Here is a 24,662-nt window from a genome sequence, read left to right as displayed (position 1 = left end):
TTCTTGACGCACTCAAACCGGTGCACCTGGTACCTTCTACCATACCCTGTCGAAAAGGCACTTAAATATTTTGTCTTGTCCATTCACCCTCTGAATGGCACACCTCAATCCATGGTTCAATTGTCTCAAGGCTTAAAAATCCTTCTTTAACCTGTCTTCTCCCCTTCATCTACACTGAGTGAAGTGGACTTAAAAGGTGACATCAATCAGGGATCATAGCGTTCACCTGGATTCACCTGGTCAGTCTATGACATAGAAAGAGCAGGTGTTTTTAATGTTTTGTACACTCAGTGTACGTCTAAGTGAATGTTGAATACTGCAGCTGGCAATTGGGACATGGCCAAAGAAAATGAGGGAGAGCTGCTCATCAATAATTTATGCAAGGACCGCTCTCTACACAAGAAACGCATCATACGTGCATCTTTAGAAGGCACGGTTAGAAAACCCGCCTCTATGAATAACAATGCTCTATTTATGCGAACATATTGACAGCAGAAGAATGCTTCACTCACACCTCTCAATCAACCAATGTGGCTAAACAGTCACAGCACTTGATGAACACATACGCATGTAGATGAAATTAGCAATGCAATGTGATGCTAGTGAAATACTGTGTTTTATTGGTTCCGCTCCTGGAGGCTTACCTGTTTTCTGATACTTTGATTCACATTGCAACGTAACTAAAGGTAATGGCTGGCATATAAATAGATTGCTGCCAGGCTATGTGTTAGTGTGTAGGAGGGGAGAGAGAGATTGAGAGAGAGACATACACATACACATACACACATACACACACACACACACACACATACACGCACATAGGTCCCTTAACCCTCTTACCTTCCACTGTGTAGGTGGTGTGAATGTATGTACTTGTCTCTGTGTGGGTCGATGATTGTGTGTGTATGTGTGAACTTTAGAGCGTGTGTGTGTATGTGTGAATTCTAGAGTGTGTGTGTGTGTGTGTGTCATTGGTGTGCATGAGAATCTTGAGTCTTTGTTCTCTGCCAGTGCAAATCGTTATATAACGCCTGCATTGCAGGCTGGCCGAGCTGTATTGATGTATGAGTGGAGGGAGGAGGGACACTAAGGGCTACAGGAATCCAGCAAACAAGAGTCCTTGTCGCTGTTGGCCTTCCCTCAGAGTGGCTCTCATTAGGCAGTGTTTAACACATACTCACACAGTGCCACAGTTTCCCAGCTATCCCGCAGCCATACAGTATATAGTAATATATCTCTATGGATCTGAGCTATCTGAAAACCAGTCATGCTGTTAAAACATTCTATTCTCGACACCCGTGTTATAAAATATTACTTTATATCACATACAGTAAAATATAGGTTATTTAAACCAATCGAGAAGCATGAGGGAGGTGTTTAAGATGTCGGCATTGATCTAAATATAATTTAATACTAAATAAATCTATTGAATAAATCTATAATAATACTCGTTTTTTTTCCATTACTGCGGAAACCACACACTTCATAAGAGGGCTATATGTTTTCAACTAAAGATATATCGTGTCTAGCCTATCTGTGTGCCATAGAGAGAGAGCTACATGTTTCCGATGGCAGGTAGGAGAGCCAGCGTCTATGGATAACAGAATGACTGGTTTGCCAGTTTGAATCCCGGGTCCGACGGAAAATCTGGTGGGAGGTGAGCTTGCAACTGGATGGTTGCTGGTATCAAATCCTAGATGCCAGTGCCCGTCCTTGTTCCTTTGAGCAAGGAACATAACCCCCCATAACAACAGCTCCCCCGGGCACCCAGTGTGTCTTTTCGGGAGGGGTTAGGTTAAAAGCGGAAGTCAAATTTCGGTGTACAATTGACTAATCAAGTGATCTTAATATCTTATTCTATATGCTGACTAAAAATATATAATCTCTAGCCTATATGTGTGCCTCTCGTAGAGAGACATCTCTGCCATTCCCACGCTGTAAAAGCCAGTTGCTTTTTGCCATAATTGCATGGGATTTGTGCAAGCAGGTTGGCTGCTACATAATACCACATTTTGGTATTCTGTATCACATGCACATTTAGGGGCCTTAACAAAACAGCCGAAGGACATAGCAAATACTGAACTATTACAGTTTTGCAACTTGCTGCCGTTTCAATCTATCCCCTATACACATTTAATTGTTGGGGCACTACTACCACATATCAATGAAATTGGTACAGCACTCTCCCTAACGAGTGGCACAAATGTAGCCTCTTATAAGACACGCCTCAAAATATGTTCATGAGCCTGAAACAACAATACCATGCAACCACTAGCGGTCAAAAGGTTTTCTGCGCTCCATAAATACAGTACGGTACTGTATTCTGTGGGTTGGAATTAAGGTACATTTGAAATACAGCAGTTCTTGTCCTGCCCAAAACATTTTCCCACAATGCACCATCCTTTACAGTATGCTGCAGTATAATGCTTCACAGTATTTTACTGTTGATACATGTACAAATTTATCATATAAATTGCAGTTTTTCATTACAGTGTAATATTCTGTGTGATTAATTTTGCAAATAATATAAATATTGCTTGGTTGGTTCATTTAAGACCTTGATGTCTCTCAATCCTATCACTGAGAATTGTTTCAAAAAGTTCCAAGCGGCTATCCCACAATGCTGTGCGGTACAGTAATGAACTGTTAAACCAAAGTTTCTTACAGTATCATTTACTGTTTACGCCTAAAATCACCCAGAGTGCAATTTACTGTAAATCATCTATATACTACTTTACTGTTTTATTGTATAATACTGTCAAAACAACAAGAACGTTTTACAGTGTAATTTATAATTCAGGAGAACTTTAGATCAATTGTGACCTAATTTCCAAAATGCCTCTTTCATTTGAAAATTTGAAAATTGACATTGTAAACACACAACAGGGCTAACAGATTACTTCCTGCTAAATAAAATATTTATTGACTATTGATTAAAGGAGGTAAAACAGATGAGATTTAACCATTAATCGTCCGGTTTATAAACAAACCATCACTTTTACAGCCCTTGTTGACCTTATGGCCTAAATTCCCTAGATGGAACATATGATTTTACTTGGAAATGTGTGGGGTTTAATGTTGGCAAAACAGTGTAAAAAAAAGGTAGATTCAATGAACAATTCTAAGGCAACCAGCTACAATAGGATTGTGAGTTTGCGTAGCAAAAATGTTGTTGAGCAAACTCACAACACACAGTTTGTGTGCGATTTTTGTTGTTGTTGCAAACTCACAATCCTATTGCAGCTGGTTGCCTTAGAATTGTTAATTGAATCATCTTTTTTTAAACTTTTTATTTACAGTGAACTAGGATAGGCTTTAGGCCTATCTTCCAATAGAGCCCCACAGTAGAGGTGTCATAATACCCATAAAACCTAGCGGTCAAACATGGAAATGGTTCCAATAATTTTTCCACCATTCATTTTTCCCATAGGGAATTTTAGAAACACTTAAAATAAGGGCTGTGTTTCGTGTAGGCTTACCCTGGCGGGACGTTTTGATAACCATGTAAATCTCTCTCGGACAAGGTGACATTTATCAATATATTTTGCTCTATTTACTCTCAGATTAGAAAATGCTAAATAGCATCAAAGTAGACATCATGCAAGACCACAAATCCCTGCAAGCTCCTGCACGTCATCTCTAGCTAACACCTTTGCTAACAGGTATTGTGTCAATTTAAAACTTTCACAACACAGTTCCCAGAATTGTCAATTTAAATAAATTCAGCCAATTTATTAATTACTAAATTTAGCTAACATTAGATAGTTAATCCAGAGATTCTTACCTTAGCCTCGATTCGGCAGTCTCATCCAGATCATGGCATTTGTAGTCCTTTATGATACCCACATTAGCAGCTAATTTTTGAGGGGGTAAATATCAGCAAATATATTAATAAAAGTCATCTTGTCCTAGAGAGATTTACATGGTTATCAAAACGTTACCCCATGGTAAGCCTACATGAAACACAGCCCTTATTTTAAGTGGTTCTATGGGAAAAATGGAGGAAAAACGATTGGAACCATTTTCTTATTTGACCGCTAGGTTTTATGGGTATTAGGACTCATATTGTGGTACTCTATTGCAATGACATTATGTCTAAATAAACCTAGGCTACTCTGCTTTGTCAATACTCCAGTGTGATGTGCTTCAAAGTAATAGCTGTGCCATAATTCCTTTGATGTTCAATAGCTTACATGTTATTTGATGTTAGGCATTATGAATGTTCAGAAACTTAACACTGTGGAGAGAGAGGCTTGTTTCCTAGGTAACCAGGATGGTTGAACGTTTCCCCCCTGCTTAGCAAGATGGATGCTCTTGTGCCTCCTGTGGTTACTTGGACACCTTGCTCCCTTTCTCCATTCAGGGACATTTCAAATGACATTACCCGCCCCCACAATCAGACAAAACATCTAACAAGCACACATATCTGTCAATACAAATAAGGTAAAACGACACATCCATGTCACACTTTTGGAAGAAGTCGAGCTTCAATGTTTCATTGTACACCAGGCTGGGCAATGCTTTTAGATACAACTCTATAAATTATTCAGACGTTTTTATATTTGTATATCCCCCATGTCAGTACTCGCAGTAGCCTAGACAAGCAGCATACTGTGGTTATGTTGGAGGTTTTGCATGATTGAAGAGGTTGAAATATGGATGACATGGTTACATAATTGATTGGCTGTTTGAAAGTAAAGGAGAGGGGAGGGGATGGTCCTGGTTGGTCTGAGTCTATGAAATGATGGGGATTTACAGCAGGAGCCAGATCAACAGACCGGAGACACATCCCCAGCGAAATAAACAAGCAGGGTTCCAACTGGGCACAGACATCAATTCAACGTCTATTCCACATTTGTGCAATGTAATTTCATTGACATGAAGTGGAAACAACGTTGATTCAACCAGTGTGGCCAGTGGGTTGGGTCCATCTACTCCGTGCATTATAGGAGTACTGTTTGAGAAAAGATCTCACATATTGGAATCGTTGGGTCACTGTATTATTGAGGGGTCAATTTTCATTGCAATGGCAGCAACCATCTGCAGTATTTATTTATCCTACCTAAAGTAACCTACAATATTCACACTTTAAGAAATAATTCGTTTTTCATCACATTATGTTTTTTTATGAGATCAATTATTGTTGTTCTCACACACCAATTGTGTCTTGCTTTTCTTTGATGCCCTATTCATAGCCTAAACTGCCTACTACCATTCGTGTCATATAGTGAATAACATTGTTGTTGAGATGTTGAAAATACTTTTTGTTGATGATTGGCTCCCTTTGATTCATTTCCTGTGACATTCTAGCAGAAGAACGCCAACGCGAAATCATAGATAGATCGCGGAGGCGCGCACCACTGCGCGTGCACAGCTGTCAGCACCAAGGACAGCCGCTCAGCCCTGAGCGTAGCGTCAGTATTATCACCTCACAGAACAGCCCGCGCCGAGCCCACTGAGGACCGGTAGAGCAATTATACAGTGCACAAAGGGAGCCGCATACCCCGCGAAATATGCTCTAACTCGTTTATATCGACACTGGAAGAAAGACAATGGGGGAAACAGGCAAAGGAAGATAATAATCTTTGAAGAAATGCTTCTGAAACAGCGGAGATAATCCAACAACGGTTAAGGTCCTGACCATGCACATTCCTCCGCATTGCACTTAAATCAAATGTGCAGATTTTCCACACTGTCCAGCGGGACGGTGGTTCAAGTCGTGGTAACCGGGTGAACAGTGCAGTCCAGAATCCGGGAAAGCCCACCTGCCAACACGAGGGAGAGACGGATCTGTGGTCCACTGTGCGTTTTGGTCGTTTACACGATGCGTTTGTTTCTGCTGGCGGTGTTCCTTTCGTGCTCCTGTGCGCGGGCTGGCTGCGAGCCGAAGATAGTGAACATCGGAGCCGTCCTGAGCCAGAAGAGGTACGAGCAAGTCTTTAAGGATGCAGTGACCCAGGCGAACCAGATCTACGGGAGAGATAAATTCAAGTTGACCGCCATCTCCGTAACGCACAAACCCAACGCTATCCAGATGGCTCTCTCCGTCTGCGAGGACCTCATCTCCAACCAGGTATCTCAGGAGGGCGCCGGCGTACCAGCATTGCCGTTAAATGATAATAGACTAATAACATGAGTCATTAGCACATATATAGCTCATCTATTCAATGTCAATCATATGAATCCAAATCATTTAGAGGGCTCAGAGAATTGTCCAACATTTGTATGAAGCCTATGGCCACTATTGAGGGGGAAATTAATCATCCTCTTTAGTGTGTTGCATCTTCCTGTTTCTGCTCCAAGAGAATTGACTGATGTAAGTCATTGGGCAGATGAGGTCGATGTATTGTGACCATCACTTTATTTGCAATGATCAAACCAGTAAGCATCTCATTCTAGACTCTAACCTCAGTGCCTGCGAACCACTGTGCCACCTGTTTCCTGCCTGATCTCATAGATCAAACATCAACATAGTATATCCGGGACACTCAAATGAGTATGATATGTTACGTTTGGTATGTGTAACAGTGTTGCATCCATCCATTATACCATGGATCATTTTGCTATTTGAATTTTAGGGCCCCTGTAGGTAGAAATAAAAATCTTAAAAAATGATTGGAATAAACATTTAATTTGGCCTTACTGCTATTAGCGCATAGAAACGCATTGAATAACATATTCATACATGGCAAAACAGGTAGTCAAAAAAATTATTCAAAAGGAAGTATGTTTTAAAGTGAATCCTATATAAAAAAAAACGAATCCAATTTTATTAATCACATACGCCAAATACAACAGGTGTAGACCTTACCGTGAAATGCTTACTTACGAGACACTAACCTACAGTGCAGTTAAAAAAAATACAGATAAGAATAAGAGATAAAAGTAACAAGTAATTAAAGACCAGCAGTAAAAAATAAAATAACAATATATACAGGGTGCCGATACAGAGTCAATGTGCGGGGGCACCGGTTAGTTGAGGTATTATGTACATGTAGGTAGAGTTAATTAAAGTGAACTATGCATAGATGGCAACAGAGAGTGGCATTGGTGTGGAGGGGGGGCAATGTGAATAGTCTGGGTAGCCATTTTACTAGATGTTCAGGAGTCTTATGGCTTGGGGGTAGAAGCTGTTTAGAAGCCTCTTGGACCTAGACTTGGCGCTCCAGTACCTCTTGCCGTGTGGTAGCAGAGAGAACAGTCTATGACTAGGGTGGCTGGAGTCTTTGACAATTTTTAGGGCCTTCCTCTGACACCGCCTGGTATAGAGGTCCTGGACGGCAGGAAGCTTGGCCCCAGTGATGTACTGGGCCTTTCGCACTACCCTCTGTAGTGCCTTGCTGAGCAGTTGCCATACCAGGCAGTGATGCAACCAGTCAGGATGCTCTCGATGGTGCAGCTGCAGAACCTTTTGAGGATCTGAGGACCCATGCCAAATATTTTCAGTCTCCTGAGGGGGAATAGGTTTTGTCGTGCCCGCTTCACGACTGTCATGGTGTGCTTGGACCATGTTGGTTTGTTGGTGATGTGGACACCAAGGAACTTGAAGCTCTCAACCTGCTCCACTGAGCGATATACGAAAGATCAAGATTTAAAAATATATTTTTACCCATATTTAACAAATTTTTGGGGCACTAACCTATTTACCTATATACTTCCATAACTGTTTTTAACTGGTACCAGGCTACCATCAGATGAGTCTTGTGAGGCTTGTGGGCGTCCTAGAGAGAGTCTGATTTTTCCATAGAAGGGTTATATTCGTTTGTAGCCCAAATGGTTTGGACTCTACAGACGTTTTAGTGAGAAGACCGATTTTTGGGATGTCTCCTTGTCTGACAAACTCCACTGTAGCTCTGCCACCTTCCACCGCAAATACAGAAGACCAACATCGGTGGATGCGGTGGATTGAGACGCAGTCCATGCAAAAACAGATATCTCTAGCTAAAACAGACAGATTTTGATGGGGATTTTGTGTTATTATGCTAATTAGGACATAGACTCTAGGGGGTTGTTTAAGGCAAAAACGAAAGAAGGGTAGTTGGTTGGGGTGGATGGGTAGGTGTATAACGCGAACGTCTAGCAACCCAAAGGTTGCATGTCCGAATCTCGTCACGGACAACTTTAGCATTTTAGCTAATTAGTAACTTCGCAACTACTTACTACTTTTGTGCTACTTTGCAACTTAGCATGTTAGCTAATCCTTCCCCTTTAACCTAACTCCTGACCTTAACCTACCCCCAAACCTAACCCCTAGATTAGTTAAAGTTAGCCACCTAGCTAACATTAGCGTTAGCCACTTATAACACAAATGTCTACCAACCCAAAGGTTGTGTGTTCCAATCTCATCACGGACAACTTTTCCATTTTAGCTAATTAGCAAGTTTTAGATACTTTGCAACTACTTAGCATGTTAGCTAACCCTTCCACTGACCCAAACCATTTAACCTGACTCCTGGCATAGCTAAAGTTAGCCACCTAGCTAACATTAGCCACAACAATTTGGAATTCATAACATATCATACGTATTGCAAATGTGTCTACCCCTGAGTCCAGGTTGCTATTTATTTTTTATTTATTTATTATTTAACTAGGCAAGTCAGTTAATACAGGATCGATGCCCCCTGGCCAAACCCTAACCCGGACGACGCTGGGCCAATTGTGCGCCGCCCTATGGGACTCCCAATCACGGCCGGTTGTGATACAGCCTGGATTCGAACCAGGGTCTGTAGTGATGCCGCTAGCACTGAGATGCAGTGCCTTAGACCGCTGCGTCACTTGGGAGCTGATTGCAAACAATATTACATTTACATTAGATTTAAGTCATTTAGCAGACGCTCTTATCCAGAGCGACTTACAAATTGGTGCATTCACCTTATGATATCCAGTGGAACAACCACTTTACAATAGTGCATCTAAATCTTTTAAGGGGGGGGGTTAGAAGGATTACTTTATCCTATCCTAGGTATTCCTTAAAGAGGTGGGGTTTCAGGTGTCTCCGGAAGGTGGTGATTGACTCCGCTGTCCTGGCATCGTGAGGGAGCTTGTTCCACCATTGGGGTGCCTGAGCAGCAAACAGTTTTGACTGGGCTGAGCGGGAACTGTGCTTCCTCAGAGGTAGGGGGGCCAGCAGGCCAGAGGTGGATGAACGCAGTGCCCTTGTTTGGGTGTAGGGCCTGATCAGAGCCTGAAGGTATGGAGGTGCCGTTCCCTTCACAGCTCCGTAGGCAATCACCATGGTCTTGTAGCGGATGCGAGCTTCAACTGGAAGCCAGTGGAGAGAGCGGAGGAGCGGGGTGACGTGAGAGAACTTGGGAAGGTTGAACACCAGACGGGCTGCGGCGTTCTGGATGAGTTGTAGGGGTTTAATGGCACAGGCAGGGAGCCCAGCCAACAGCGAGTTGCAGTAATCCAGACGGGAGATGACAAGTGCCTGGATTAGGACCTGCGCCGCTTCCTGTGTGAGGCAGGGTCGTACTCTGCGAATGTTGTAGAGCATGAACCTACAGGATCGGGTCACCGCCTTGATGTTAGTGGAGAACGACAGGGTGTTGTCCAGGATCACGCCAAGGTTCTTAGCACTCTGGGAGGAGGACACAAGGGAGTTGTCAACCGTGATGGCGAGATCATGGAACGGGCAGTCCTTCCCCGGGAGGAAGAGCAGCTCCGTCTTGCCGAGGTTCAGCTTGAGCTGGTGATCCGTCATCCACACTGATATGTCTGACAGACATGCAGAGATGCGATTCGCCGCCTGGTTATCAGAAGGGGGAAAGGAGAAGATTAATTGTGTGTCGTCTGCATAGCAATGATAGGAGAGACCATGTGAGGATATGACAGAGCCAAGTGACTTGGTGTATAGCGAGAATAGGAGAGGGCCTAGAACAGAGCCCTGGGGGACACCAGTGGTGAGAGCGCATGGTGCGGAGACAGATTCTCGCCACGCCACCTGGTAGGAGCGACCTGTCAGGTAGGACGCAATCCAAGCGTGGGCCGCGCCGGAGATGCCCAACTCGGAGAGGGTGGAGAGGAGGATCTGATGGTTCACAGTATCAAAGGCAGCAGATAGGTCTAGAAGGATGAGAGCAGAGGAGAGAGAGTTAGCTTTAGCAGTGCGGAGAGCCTCCGTGACACAGAGAAGAGCAGTCTCAGTTGAATGCCCAGTCTTGAAACCTGACTGATTAGGATCAAGAAGGTCATTCTGAGAGAGATAGCAGGAGAGCTGGCCAAGGACGGCATGTTCAAGAGTTTTGGAGAGAAAAGAAAGAAGGGATACTGGTCTGTAGTTGTTGACATCGGAGGGATCGAGTGTAGGTTTTTTCAGAAGGGGTGCAACTCTCGCTCTCTTGAAGACGGAAGGGACATAGCCAGCGGTCAAGGATGAGTTGATGAGCGAGGTGAGGAAGGGGAGAAGGTCTCCGGAAATGGTCTGGAGAAGAGAGGAGGGGATAGGGTCAAGTGGGCAGGTTGTTGGGCGGCCGGCCGTCACAAGACGCGAGATTTCATCTGAGAGAGAGGGGAGAAAGAGGTCAAAGCACAGGGTAGGGCAGTGTGAGCAGGACCAGCGGTGTCGTTTGACTTAGCAAACGAGGATCGGATATCGTCAACCTTCTTTTCAAAATGGTTGACGAAGTCATCCGCAGAGAGGGAGGAGGGGGGAGGGGGAGGAGGATTTAGGAGGGAGGAGAAGGTAGCAAAGAGCTTCCTAGGGTTAGAGGCAGATGCTTGGAATTTAGAGTGGTAGAAAGTGGCTTTAGCAGCAGAGACAGAAGAGGAGAATGTAGAGAGGAGGGAGTGAAAGGATGCCAGGTCCGCAGGGAGGCGAGTTTTCCTCCATTTCCGCTCGGCTGCCCGGAGCCCTGTTCTGTGAGCTCGTAGTGAGTCGTCGAGCCACGGAGCAGGAGGGGAGGACCGAGCCGGCCTGGAGGATAGGGGACAGAGAAAATCAAAGGATGCAGAAAGGGAGGAGAGGAGGGTTGAGGAGGCAGAATCAGGAGATAGGTTGGAGAAGGTTTGAGCAGAGGGAAGAGATGATAGGATGGAAGAGGAGAGAGTAGCGGGAGAGAGAGAGCGAAGGTTGGGACGGCGCAATACCATCCGAGTAGGGGCAGAGTGAGAAGTGTTGGATGAGAGCAAGAGGGAAAAGGATACAAGGTAGTGGTCGGAGATTTGGAGGGGAGTTGCAATGAGATTAGTGGAAGAACAGCATCTAGTAAAGATGAGGTCAAGCGTATTGCCTGCCTTGTGAGTAGGGGGGGAAGGTGAGAGGGTGAGGTCAAAAGAGGAGAGGAGTGGAAAGAAGGAGGCAGAGAGGAATGAGTCAAAGGTAGACGTGGGGAGGTTAAAGTCACCCAGAACTGTGAGAGCTGAGCCATCCTCAGGAAAGGAACTTATCAAGGCGTCAAGCTCATTGATGAACTCTCCAAGGGAACCTGGAGGGCGATAAATGATAAGGATGTTAAGCTTGAAAGGGCTGGTAACTGTGACAGCATGGAATTCAAATGAGGAGATAGAGAGATGGGTCAGGGGAGAAAGAGAGAATGTCCACTTGGGAGAGATGAGGATTCCAGTGCCACCACCCCGCTGGCTCGATGCTCTAGGGGTATGCGAGAACACGTGGGCAGACGAAGAGAGAGCAGTAGGAGTAGCAGTGTTATCTGTGGTAATCCATGTTTCCGTCAGCGCCAGGAAGTCTAGGGACTGGAGGGTAGCATAGGCTGAGATGAACTCGGCCTTGTTGGCTGCAGACCGGCAGTTCCAGAGGCTGCCGGAGACCTGGAACTCCACGTGGGTCGTGCGCGCTGGGACCACCAGGTTAGAGTGGCAGCGGCCACGCGGTGTGAAGCGTTTGTATGGCCTGTGCAGAGAGGAGAGAACAGGGATAGACAGACACATAGTTGACAAGCTACAGAAGTGTTGTTTCTTGTATTATTGTCTCTTGTGTCTTTAGAGAACTGTTTCACTTTGATATCCTTTTTCTTCTGTCCTGATTTTCTCTTTCTTTTCTTCTGTTAACTAGATATTCTTTGTTGTTCTTCGTTAGCTAGCTAGCTTCTTCCAAAAGAGTCCCTAGCAACTGCTTAGCAACTGGTAAACAATTCAGCTAGCTAAGATAACTACAATTTTATGAAAAATAGTTATTTTTCAAAAGCCTATCTTCTTTGTTTGTTGCTTGTTTTTTCTCCTATTCAGTCTTGCAGTTTTCTTTTGCTTTTTTCCGATGTACTTCACTCTAAAAACCATGTAAATTTCAATATTTGTAGGAGCTCATTTTTCAGCTGCTGCTGCTCAAATTGGAGTTCCGGAACAGGGAATATCAAATGTTTTATTGCAGTTTATATTTTCTGTAAAAAAAAATGGGACAGTTTATTTTTATATGGTTAAAAATGGGACTGTATATTAAGAAAAAAATCTGTTTGTTGCAAATATACATTTTGTTACTCTAATATACAATATTTCTTCAAGCCTTGGCTATGATAACAATACTATGAAACTGCGGCCAAGCCTTTAAGAGATACATCACATACGGTAATACAAATGGAAGCTGAAATGAAATTAGACCTATTTATAAGTTATACCCATATGTTGTTGTTACACAAAACAGTAGCCAATATAATGAGTAACTATCAAACCAGAACTTGAGGCCAAACATGAAAAATAAAATGGGCAGTGAGCCTGTGGCTAAATCTCTATCCCCATATCTGTAGTCTATTATCCAGACAAAGCTATGTGTTCAAGGGTTAATAGAAATCTCATACAAAAGTTATTCTTTATCATTTAGAACTGGACAATCAATATATCCTTTAAAAGCCACGGACTGATAGTTTTTATCTAAGGGCCAAAAACACACAGATTTATGGGGGATGAGAGGCCAACTCACGTCAGTGTACACAGCTGCAGATCCACTGAACTGCAAACAAACTAACTAACCAAGAGAGAAATGAGTGACGCATCCTTAAATGAGTTTTACTGCAGTTTCTATTTTCACAGCTCGTGCCATGTGACGAAATGTTGCCTAAAAGGAGGCCAACATGGCCACATATGCAATGGGCACGTCCATCAAAGCATCCCAGGGGTAGCAGCTGGGGTGAATGCCTGGGCTGATTTGCCGTTATGTCACCGAGAAGGGCGTTTAGTTTGTATTATGGAAAATTGTATGATTTGATCATTAGAAATGGGTAGTTATAACTGTTTGGTTTATGTTATTACTAGATCAATAATGAGACACACAAGTGTATGGAAGGCAATTGTTTTTGGCTCTAGACTCGAAAAATGACTGTGTTTTTCACTTCAAGTGCGATTCTTTTTTAGGTCATAATATCTTTTGTGAATACGACTTGTGCAATTTAAACCTAACAATGAAAACAACATTAATAAGTTATGCATTGCGATGTTACCCCTTTGAGATTTGTTCCAACACTGAAACACATTGCTAAAACCCTTGTCCATCCCATTCACATTAAGCATTACATTGCTTCTGAAAGCAGCAATATCATGTAGTGAAGAGAACTGAGGCATGAACCACCCCTCCCCAATCCCTCTTTCTCACACACACACACACACGCACGCACGCACGCACGCACGCACGCACGCACACACGCACACACGCACACACACACACACACACACACACACACACGCACACACGCACACACGCACACACGCACACACGCACACACACACACACACACACACACACACACACACACACACACACACACACACACACACACACACACACACAAAGGTCTCTCCCTAATTCCTCCACACTATTCCAATGTCCCCGGTCCTCTTCATTGTAATGATTGTTGTAATTGATAGAGATGGTTATGGGCTGACATATCTTTGCTCCCTACGTTCCACAATATCTGAGTCCCATCCTAATATCTCAGAGGGCTGCAGGGATGAGAAAGGTGCCAATGTTCTAAATGTACCTTTACTTGTCAAATGCATGGAACAGTGCCTACTAACTGCCTAGATGGAGACCTAACCATGTGAGAGACTCAATGAGATGTTCTTGGCTCTGTGGTCATGTTAGTCACTCGGGAGAGGGTCCAAGACAGATGGGATGGTAGATGCCTGGAAGCGCTCTTTGGATGAAAGAGGCCCAGCCATACGGGCTGCACACACTAACCATCATGCCTGCATATCACGCCAGTTTTGTCTTCCCCTCAGTTTGATCAGTGTTCCATTTCTCAAGAATCCTATTCATCTAAGAATCGATATACAGTTAGTAGAGCTGCATTGAGGAGCATCGGTCTACTTCATCCAGGATAAGTGTCATTCAGCTTTGAGCCAAATGAATAACCATCTACCATGCAGCCATAATGGTAATGAAAAGGGAGGATGGTTTAAGAGGAAAGAGCTGATTTGAAATTTCCATGTCGCAGTGAGGAATCAATAGTCCATACACTTTATTATCCTTTCACCTCTCTTTACAGGTGTGTGTTTTTCTTTAATCCCCGTACTTGTGTCTGCAGGTGTATGCCATCCTCGTGAGTCATCCTCCCCAGTCCAACGACCACCTCACCCCCACGCCTGTATCCTACACCGCAGGCTTCTACCGCATCCCTGTCGTGGGCCTCACCACACGCATGTCCATCTATTCCGACAAGGTGAGAAATGACAGAGAGAAAGAGAGAGAGAGAGGGAGGGGAGGGAGGGAGAGGGACAGAGGGAGAGGGAGGGAGAGATAGAGGGAGAGGGACAGAGGGAGAGGGAGGGAGAGAGAGATAGAGGGGTTGAAAGAGAGGTGAATGATGGAGCAGACCACGGGGATCTAAACAGATAAGAGAGACATACATTCTACTCCACTTCACTAGCTACCAAAATAGCTGTGGATGAATTACATTCTGCTCCAAATGTCCTGAAAGGACAAGACATTTCTGTTTGATTGTGAACAATTGCAAAGGCCTCATGAATATGTTAGAAAGAACAGCAAAACCGTGGATGACAAGCAAATCATTTCCTCGCACTCCTTCTTATTTTGCTTTCTCCCCAGAGTATCCACTTGTCTTTTCTGCGGACTGTCCCCCCGTACTCCCACCAGGCTCACGTGTGGTTCGACATGATGCGAGAGTTTCGATGGAACCACATCATCCTGATCGTCAGCGATGACCACGAGGGGCGGGCCGCGCAGAAAAGACTGGAGACCCTACTGGAGGAGAAGGAAACAAAGGTGAGACGATCGGGCTCACCGCACCCCCAGCGTGTGTGTGTGTGTGTGTGTGTGTGTGTGTAATCTCTGTTTAAGGTCTTCTATGTATATAACTGTTTTCCTTTCTGTCGTGTGAACACATCTCTCACTGACCATTGTGTAAACATTGGCTAACATCAAAATGCTAGAGACATCTACAGCGTCTAATGTGTTCTGATCTGAGTACATCTTTTACTCATCTCATGTTGCTTTTCACCATAGTCAAATTCTCCTGTGTCAATCCACAACGGGAGCCAAATAGCGGACTTGAACCTGGGGCTTTGCAAAATATCAATGACTCCCAAACAGAATGATGGTCCGTAGATCCTTCATGTATATTTGTGCTGTGGTACATGTATGTTGTTTGGAAGGGATGTAGTTCACAAATCCAGTGTAATGCTCACTTGGAGACTTGTAATGTGATGGATGGTTGACATACAGTAGTATATCAGGTGGTCATAGTGTCCTGTGCTAAGACACTAAGACAGTGAAATACGTATCTTTGGTTTTATTGTGTCCCTGTCAAATGATGGACTGTGAGACCATACAAGTAAAATGACAGGCATGTGACAAACTGTCCATAAGCATTACTTTAGCCCAGAGTCACCTCTGAGGTTGTGTTGCTGGGTAGCTAGCTCATTAAATGTGCTGATCCACCTAAAGCCTAAAACAAAGCAGGGATGATGTCCCCTATAACACGTGTCAAACTCATTCCACGGAGGGCCCAGTGTCTGTGGGTTTTCGCTCCACCCTTGTACTTGATTGATTAATTAAGGTCAGTAATTAGTAAGGAACTCCCCTCACCTGGTTATCTAGGTCTTAATTGAAAAAAAGCTGCAGACACTCGGCACTCCGAGGAATGAGTTTGACACCCCTGCCCTAAAAGATAATGTTCCCTTAAGGAAAAGAGAAGGCTAATTAACACATTGTTAAAAACACAGGATGTGGTTAAGACTTTTTGATACTGCGCTGTTTGTTCCCCTCAAGGGCTCCTTCCTGTAATTGTGTGACGGAGAGAAATGAGTCCTGATTTGAAGAGTAATTTAATCAGAGGCTGATGAAACGGTTCATGTGACAGACACATGCTCACGATAATCCACACCGAAGGGAGAGGTGAAATGTCAAACATGTTGTGGTTCATCAGTCACACTCAAACATGATCAAGATTGATTAGGAGTTACTAAGTATACTTTTTGTCAATAAATCATCTTGTTATAAAGGATTTTGACTTTATTGGATTATACTATGACTTTACCTGTGTTGAAGTGGTGTTTTCTATGGTAAATACCTACATTAGATTATATAATAGTTGGTTAACTGCTAGCTACATGTTTCTTCCTTCTTGGAATCCATCTTGTCTGACCTTGGCTCTCGCTTTGTCTCTCTCTCTCTCTCTCTCTCTCTCTCTCTCTCTCTCTCTCTCTCAAATAATGCCATAGGCAACAATTGAATAGATTTATAGTTACCAGATTGAATTAATCTATCAATGTCACAGAATCTTTGGGATGGTAGACAGTGTGATGTGATGCTGTAAGGAAGTAGTGTGATGCTGAGTTTGCCACATTTGGGGAGTTTGTGTCATTTCCTCATTTAATATAAATATTCTATTTATTCACATTTCATATTCCGTATCGTGCAGATTATTCACACTGTAATTGCAGGTTTATGTGCTGTGCTGCTGTGACAAGTCACAGGGACAGTAGTTATATGGGGTTCTGTAACTCAGCCCATAGCGAGAATCTTCTACCTGTAGTGGATTCAGTCAGAATACTGACATGAGCGACACAACATACAATATTCATGCTTGACTGAAGTAGCAAAAATAGAGCACTCAAAGAACTCTGGGAAAACAAAGCCAGTCATCTAGACAGTTTTTTTTTTTACCTTGGCATTGCAGTGCCACACAGAGACAGCTGCAAGATGGTGGAGGGCTAGAGAAAGAAATGGACAAAAATAGATTTGGGTTTGGGGACTCAATACATGATTTGATCATTTATATTCTAAAGGAGGACCGTAGTCCCATTCACTCCAGTTTGATTAATAATTGTTTTGTAATGCCATGATTTATGAGTGTGCACTGACCGTGACACACTACGACACAATAGCATGCAACATTTGGAAGGGGAGCAGTGTTTTACAGAGCAGCAGTGACTACAACAACTTCAGATTACATTTGAGGCATAACAGATCTGTAATCCTTTCAATGGAGTGAGCGTGAATACAATTGAGGAGAATGGGATTTACTTTGGATTTGCTTGTCAGGCAATATAATGAACGAATGCGGCAGAGTCACTGTAGCATTTGGGAAGTGGAGGACGCAGATCCTGAGCGCTCTGCCTGCGGTCTGAGCTGAAAGGTCGGGCATCAGGGGAGGCAGGTCTGTCAAGCAGAAGATGCTGTGTATCACTGCAAAATGGCTCCCTGACTAAGGCAAAGCAGGAGACTGCCTTGCGGCTCCTTTCATAATATACAGGATCTGAGTGGAATTCAAAATGGAGAGAGCCTGAGGGCCATTAGTTTGCAGAATTAGACTGTTTACCTGTTGGGATTGCTTTGCACTGACACACAGACATTTTAGCCCTTTCAATCTCATTGTTGTACAGAGAGTATGACTGTTTCTGGACCAATGCTGGACAATGGTTTGAGGGTCTTGAGTAGTATTTGAAAGATTGTGAATGAGGTCATATGACGTAGCATTAAATGGGATTGCTAGTGGTCAGTGGCTGTCTTTGATTTACTTTGCAAGCCCCAGTGTTAGGGATCCCAATTTGAAGCAGAAAAGTGAAGATTTGTTGGAATGCTTTACTGCGATCCATTTTCAACAGTTTTTAATATTCTTCTGTGTCTGCATATTTTCTCTGTGCACATTACTCATCAGAATAAAAAAAGGAACTATGAAAACCTCGACCAACTGTCCTATGACAACAAGCGAGGACCAAAGGTATATTTGCATGGTCAATGCACGCCGCCCACCAACTTTCCAAACGTAGCAACTAGAAACCAGCCCAAGCAGTCACCAGCCGACCCAGAAATGCCTCTATCTTGGTAGCACGTGTTTCTTTTTACTTTGAGACATTATCCCTATAATTTCACTGAACAATGATTTTGTTATGGAAAGACTATAAACATTAACAAATGAACAGCGCTCCGCTTCAACCATTTTAATTTTTTCATTCAAATAAAGGAATGCATGTTCTCAGAAGAAAAAAAAAAAGATTGCAAGTCTATTCCTTTGTGGATATCCGCTAGTGTGGGACAAACACTTTCCCAGATTACTACCCCCTCCTGTTTTGTAGCACCTCCCTAGTTTTCAATAGTTTTTTGTTGGGGGGAAAAGGTTCCACCTCACTCCCCTTTACCTGTTTTTAGTTACTGGTTGCATTGACCTTCTTCTCCCCCCTACCTAACATGCACGTCCTTCTTTGGAGCCTTGATAACCCTCAGTTTGCATGCGAAAAATGCAAACGTTTTTCCCCTCCAATTTGTTTTTAGTTGAGCCAATTTCCCTGGATCGCTTTCCTTTTTTTCCTCTCTCCCTTTTTCAACAAAATCTGCCAAATCGAGCACAACAGGTAAAGAGTCAGCATGGTTTCTGAGGTGGGGGTAAGTAGTTGGCTTGACTTATTTTGTGCCCCAATCACAGGCAGAGAAAGTCCTCCAGTTCAGCCAGGAGACTAACTTAACTGCGCTGCTTCTGGAGGCCAAAGAGCTGGAGGCCCGCGTCATCATCCTCTCCGCCAGGTGAGACCCTCCTACAGCACCTCCCATTTGTCCCATCAGGCCCCTCCCATCAAAAAGCCCCTCCCATAAGTACATTTTCACTATTCCTATTTAGACCACAACATGATTTACAATGACTTACATTTTACACTTCAAAGTGGTATAGTTTACACCTCTATTGCTAAATGCTGGCATGTCACACAGTAGTGATTTAATGCAATTATTTAAATGAAAGATAAGTAACCATGTCTGTGTCACTGAACATCTCTGTTTTCAGTGAAGAGGACGCTGCTGCAGTTTACAAGGCTGCCCGTTTCCTCAACATGACGGGCTCGGGTTACGTGTGGCTGGTGGGAGAGCGGGAGATGTCGGGTAAAGCCCTGAGCGAGGCGCCAGATGGTACGTACCGTACGCTGCTACCCAACAGCCACTTGGAAAACACTTCAGAATGCTGGCCTTTTTCTGGGGTCACCTTTCATCTCACCTCTACGATTAGGGCGAAAACCCATAGCTGAATGCTTCGTTATTAACGATGTATTATGTATGATTATTTGTTGAGTGTTAAGCATTTAAACGTTTAAGCATTTTTTTATGTTTAAAGGTTTTAAATGAGTCACAGAAATGTACACAATAATCTCTTAAACAAATGTTAACACAGTGTTAAGTCCTGTATCTCCGAACCTATTTATTTATAGTCAGAACTATTGATAGATGAAGTCGTACATGTATGTTTCCTAAAAATATATGTTGGGTTATCCAAAGTTTCGATTGCTGCCTTTATAGTGCCATTCTGATATATTAATAGCTTGGTTCTCATGAGTTTATAAAGGGTGTTTTGCAACCCCCACATTGAAGTGTAACTGAAATAGAATGGTAAGCTACAACTGTCCTTTCTTATGTCCCGGAGTCTGCACAAGTCTCACATAATATGTCACTTTGTGGTCACAAACATAAGCGTAAAACCCTAGGCACTCCAACACCCCCGATCCCCATTGTCTTACGTTAGGTGGCGTCACTCCTACGTGACGCTCGTCCCTCAGTGCAGACGATTAGTAGCGCAATCTAACGTAAGGCAATGCCCCGATCCCTGCAGATAATTCTTGTCAGTCATGTCCATGTCTCAGCATCTTTTGCTGTCTTAAACTCACCTCTGTGGCTTCTTTCAGGAGTCTGCAAGACTACTGGACCAGTTGCAATAAGAAAACTTAGCTGAAGTTGGATTGTTAATGTAATTTGTATATTAATTCTCTAATCTAGTTGATGTATGTTTGTTTGGTCCCACACATACACTATAGCTTTCTGCTTGTGGTATTTTCCAACCTAACCCCTATAAAGTGGGTGATAGAATTGAATCAATCCAACTTCAAGGGACTCTTTTTCCCCCCATGCTGGGCAAAGTTCACTAACAACCTCAAAATATTGATCAAGCTATTACTCTGTGATCATGTTGCCTCTTCTTCTTGGAAAGGAATAAAAAGAACATCCGAAATCAATTTCCATCAAGATGAAGTTCATGCTTCAAAAACTTCCAGCGCTTGTTTATTCCAGTGCTGGGTGATCCAAATTAATTTCACAAATAGAGCAAGAGGATGGTGCTGGATCAAAAACTTGCGGTTGGACCTTTCCTCATGATGGCTGAACAAGAGGTTCCTATAAGTTTTTAGTGTGTGTATTGCAAAAGGATCCTGATGGTTGGGAGTCTAGCAGGTCACTGATTTACTTTGTTCTGCTGTTGGTGTGATGTGAACAGGTCTCATTGGCCTCCAGCTCATCAACGGCAAGAACGAGTCGGCCCACATCAATGACGCAGTGGCCGTGGTGGCCCAGTCCATCCAGGAGCTCTTTGAGAAGGAGAACATTACGGAGCCGCCCAGAGGCTGCGTGGGAAACACCAACATCTGGAAGACTGGGCCCCTCTTCAAAAGGTACATTTGTATAATTTAGGAAGACACCAACATCCAAACACTTTCTCACTCTGCCTATTCCCCTACACTCTCACACTCAGATCTACTTCAATTTCTCCTCTCGCTCAGGGTTCTGATGTCATCAAAGTACCCAGAGGGCCTCACTGGACGAGTGGAATTCAATGACGATGGCGACAGGAAGTACGCTCACTACAGCATTCTCAACTACCAGAAGAGTCGACTCATTCAAGTTGGGATTTACAATGGAACACAGGTAACTTCATGGCAACAGTGATTATTTCTGTTTTTACTGTGATCTTCCTGTCTATTGCTATTACACCTCTATGAAGAAGTAAGCATGGTAGTTAGAAAGCAGGTTTTATTAGCTAGATGCTGAGCTGTTGCTAAAGCAGCTGACTCTTCAGTATTGGACTCCCCTGTGCTTGGCGCTCATCAGCTCCACACACTATGTCAGCACTCCTCTAATCATGGTGTCATGACCATGTAGGTGGTGATGAATAATCAGAGGAAGATCATCTGGCCGGGAGGAGAGACAGAGAAACCGCGGGGCTTTCAGATGTCCACGAGACTAAAGGTATCGCATTTTACCCTCTTCAAACAATGATATTTCGTGTATATATATATATATATATACTGAGCAAAAATATCAATGTAACATGTAAAGTCTTGGTCCCATTTTTCATGAGATGAAATAAAAGACCCCAGAAACTTTCCATATGCACAAAAAGCTTATTTTTCAAAAATGTTGTGCATGAATTTGTTTACATCCTTGTTAGTGAGCGTTTCTCCTTTGCCAAGATAATCCATCCACCTGACAGGTGTGGCATATCAAGAAGCTGATTAAACAGCATGATCATTACACAGGTGCACCTTGTGCTGGGGACAATACAAAGCCACTCTAAAATGTGCAGTTTTGTCACACAACACAATGCCACAGATGTCTCAAGTTTTGAGGGAGCGTGTAATTGGCATGCTGACTGCAGGAATGACCACCAGAGCTGTTGCCAAAGAATGTAATGTTCATTTCTCTACCATAAGCCGCCTCCAACGTCATTTTAGAGAATTTGGCAGTACGTCCAACCGGCCTCACAACCGAAGACCAACCGAAGACGAATTATGCCAGCCCAGGACTTCCACATTCTTCACCTGCGGGATCATCTGAGACCAGCCACCCGGACAGCTAATCAAACAGGAGTATTTCTGTCTGTAGTAAAGCCATTTTGTAGGAAAAAACTCATTCTGATTGGCTGGGCCTGGCTCCCAAGTGGGTGTGCCTATGCCATCCCAGGCCCACCCATGGTTGCGCCCCTTCCCAGTCATGTGAAATCTATAGATTAGGGCCTAATGAATTTATTTCAATTGACTGATTTCCTTATATGAGCTGTAACTCATAAAATTGTTGAAATTGTAGCATGGTGCATTTTATATTTTGTTCAGTGTATATATATATATATATATAAGTAAAACAACGCTTTATATCTTACAGAATCTTCAATGGAATGGGCCTGCAAAGGATTCTACTATTCTTTCTCTATACTTCTCTCTCATTTTCTCTCCATTTCTACCATTTCTACCGACACGTGTGTGTGTGTGTGTGTGTGTGTGTGTGTGTGTGTGTGTGTGTGTGTGTGTGTGTGTGTGTGTGTGTGTGTGTGTGTGTGTGTGTGTGTGTGGGTGTGCTTTATGTGTTCCTTGTGGAGGGGTTATTGTCCGGAGGGCTGGTGATGTAGAGCTCCCTCAGGGTCAGTGTGAGCTAATGCCCACTGTGTGATAAACAGCGTTCTCTCCCGTCTGTTATAGATAGTGACCATACACCAGGAGCCCTTTGTGTATGTGAAACCCACTGAGCAGGATGGAACCTGCAAGGAGGAAAAAACCTTAAATGGAGTGGCAGATATTAAAAAGGTGATCTGCACTGGACCAAATGAGACCATCCCAGGTAACACAACAGGGACGTTTATGATATCACTGTGCTTTTACTACGCCCGCTAAGTACCAACTGGAGATGCATACATATATATACAGTAGGTATCTATATATGTATGCATATTGCTGATTGTGCCTTTGTGTGATTGTTGGCGTGTGTGTGTGTGTGTGTGTGTGTGTGTGTGTGTGTGTGTGTGTGTGTGTGTGTGTGTGTGTGTGTGTGTGTGTACAGTGTGTACAGTGTGTACAGTGTGTACAGCGTGTACAGTGTGTACAGTGTGTATGTACAGTGAGTGTGCATTGTGAATACTGTATGCTAGAGTGTTTGCTTAAATGTTTGCAAACAGTGTGGGCATGTGCCAGCCTGTTTTAAGCAAACAGTGTAAGTGTGTGAAGTCTGGTTGCAGTGAACATATGTGCAGTGTGTTACTGTATTATTAAGTGAATGGGTGATTTTGGTTGAATAGTGTGTGGGCAAGTGATGTCTGGTGTTATAAAAAAAGTTTAAAAAATGTTGATTGATTGATTGTAACTTGCAACCCTCTGCTGGTTTGGTTACAGGACGTCCAATTGTACCTCAATGTTGTTATGGATTCTGTATTGACCTACTTATCAAGTTGGCTGGAACCATGAACTTTACCTATGAAGTACACCTGGTGGCTGATGGGAAATTTGGAACACAGGAGCGGGTCAGTTCCTATAAAAACTCAGACTTCTCTCTAGATAGAAAACATTACTGGCCAAAAATGATTTGATCAACAATTGTCTATTTGCATATATTTATATTACATTCTATTATGTAAGTTATGAAGCAAATTATATATAATCTTATCTCTGAGATGTGCAGTTGTAACATTTTGAAAATTATGTTACTGCACTCACAAAAACTGTTTTCACTATCACTAACTAAATCACTAACTACAATAAGTCCTTTAGCCGAGAGAGCCATGGAAACCTAGGGTCCCACCACATTGGGGACTTTAGTTCCATGTTGGAGGGACAAGGTGGTGGTTAGACCTACGCTGATCTGTCAAGATTTACTGAACAAGCAAGATGGGCTGAATGGAGCTTCTCTGGAGAGCCAAGCTCAGTTACCACATCTCTGAGCCAGAGAATACCATTCAGACCATACTGCTCATTTTCATTTGGGTTAAAGGCACCCTAGGTTTTTGCCTTTAGCTACTCACCAGAGTCAAGAGAGGGCTTACTTGTTTCTGATATAGGACACTTCATTCTGAAATTCATTGTCAGGTTGGGTTGGTTATTAACCCTTTACATCCATCTACCACAGGTGAACAACAGCAACAAGAAAGAGTGGAATGGCATGATGGGAGAGCTCCTGGGGGGTCTGGCAGATATGATCGTTGCCCCGCTGACAATAAACAACGAACGAGCCCAGTACATCGAATTCTCCAAACCTTTTAAGTACCAAGGCCTAACCATCCTCGTTAAAAAGGTATGTCCCCGAATTCCTCCCAAAATCTATGAGACAAACTGAAAGTTCATACAGACTATACCTGATTTAGTCCTCATTGCAGATGGGATGGTTGTAGACTGTAAGTGGTCTGTGAATGACTGTCGGTGCTGTGTGTTACAGGAAATCCCTCGCAGTACACTGGACTCGTTCATGCAGCCGTTTCAGAGCACACTGTGGCTGCTGGTGGGTCTTTCGGTGCATGTGGTGGCGGTGATGCTTTACCTACTAGACCGGTTCAGGTACAAGGGGATCCATGTGTCCGTCTGTCTATGTGTGTGTATATGTGTGTGTGTGTGTGTGTGTGTGTGTGTGTGTGTGTGTGTGTGTGTGTGTGTGTGTGTGTGTGTGTGTGTGTGTGTGTGTGTGGGTGCATGCGTACGTGTGGGCGCATTCGTGCACACGTGTTTTTGTGTGTGTGTGTGTG

General features: G+C 43.5%; 1 protein-coding gene across 9 annotated transcripts in view; it reads left to right on the top strand.

Annotated features, from left to right (window-relative positions):
- The first annotated feature begins 5,351 nt into the window (after positions 1 to 5,351).
- LOC106563238 (glutamate receptor ionotropic, NMDA 1) overlaps positions 5,352 to 24,662 on the top strand; it is a 32,421-nt gene continuing 13,110 nt past the window's right edge. For 3 of the 9 annotated variants that reach the window (XM_014128641.2, XM_014128634.2, XM_014128638.2), the window contains exons 1-13: positions 5,352 to 6,073; positions 14,475 to 14,609; positions 14,996 to 15,172; positions 18,069 to 18,131; positions 18,834 to 18,931; positions 19,188 to 19,309; positions 20,661 to 20,835; positions 20,944 to 21,088; positions 21,323 to 21,409; positions 22,636 to 22,786; positions 23,323 to 23,450; positions 24,053 to 24,217; positions 24,359 to 24,477. In XM_014128641.2, coding sequence (XP_013984116.1) covers positions 5,825 to 6,073; positions 14,475 to 14,609; positions 14,996 to 15,172; positions 18,069 to 18,131; positions 18,834 to 18,931; positions 19,188 to 19,309; positions 20,661 to 20,835; positions 20,944 to 21,088; positions 21,323 to 21,409; positions 22,636 to 22,786; positions 23,323 to 23,450; positions 24,053 to 24,217; positions 24,359 to 24,477 — 1,814 coding nt within the window. In that variant the 5' untranslated portion in view covers positions 5,352 to 5,824. The remainder of the gene's footprint in view (positions 6,074 to 14,474; positions 14,610 to 14,995; positions 15,173 to 18,068; positions 18,132 to 18,833; positions 18,932 to 19,187; positions 19,310 to 20,660; positions 20,836 to 20,943; positions 21,089 to 21,322; positions 21,410 to 22,635; positions 22,787 to 23,322; positions 23,451 to 24,052; positions 24,218 to 24,358; positions 24,478 to 24,662) is intronic. The other 6 variants (XM_014128635.2, XM_045689998.1, XM_014128642.2 and 3 more) reach the window with 5 other exon arrangements.

The sequence above is a fragment of the Salmo salar genome, chromosome ssa11 (assembly GCF_905237065.1).
Source record: "Salmo salar chromosome ssa11, Ssal_v3.1, whole genome shotgun sequence".
Lineage (NCBI taxonomy): Eukaryota > Metazoa > Chordata > Actinopteri > Salmoniformes > Salmonidae > Salmo > Salmo salar.
Note: the sequence above shows the minus strand (reverse complement) of the source record. Positions and strands in the feature narration are given on the sequence as shown.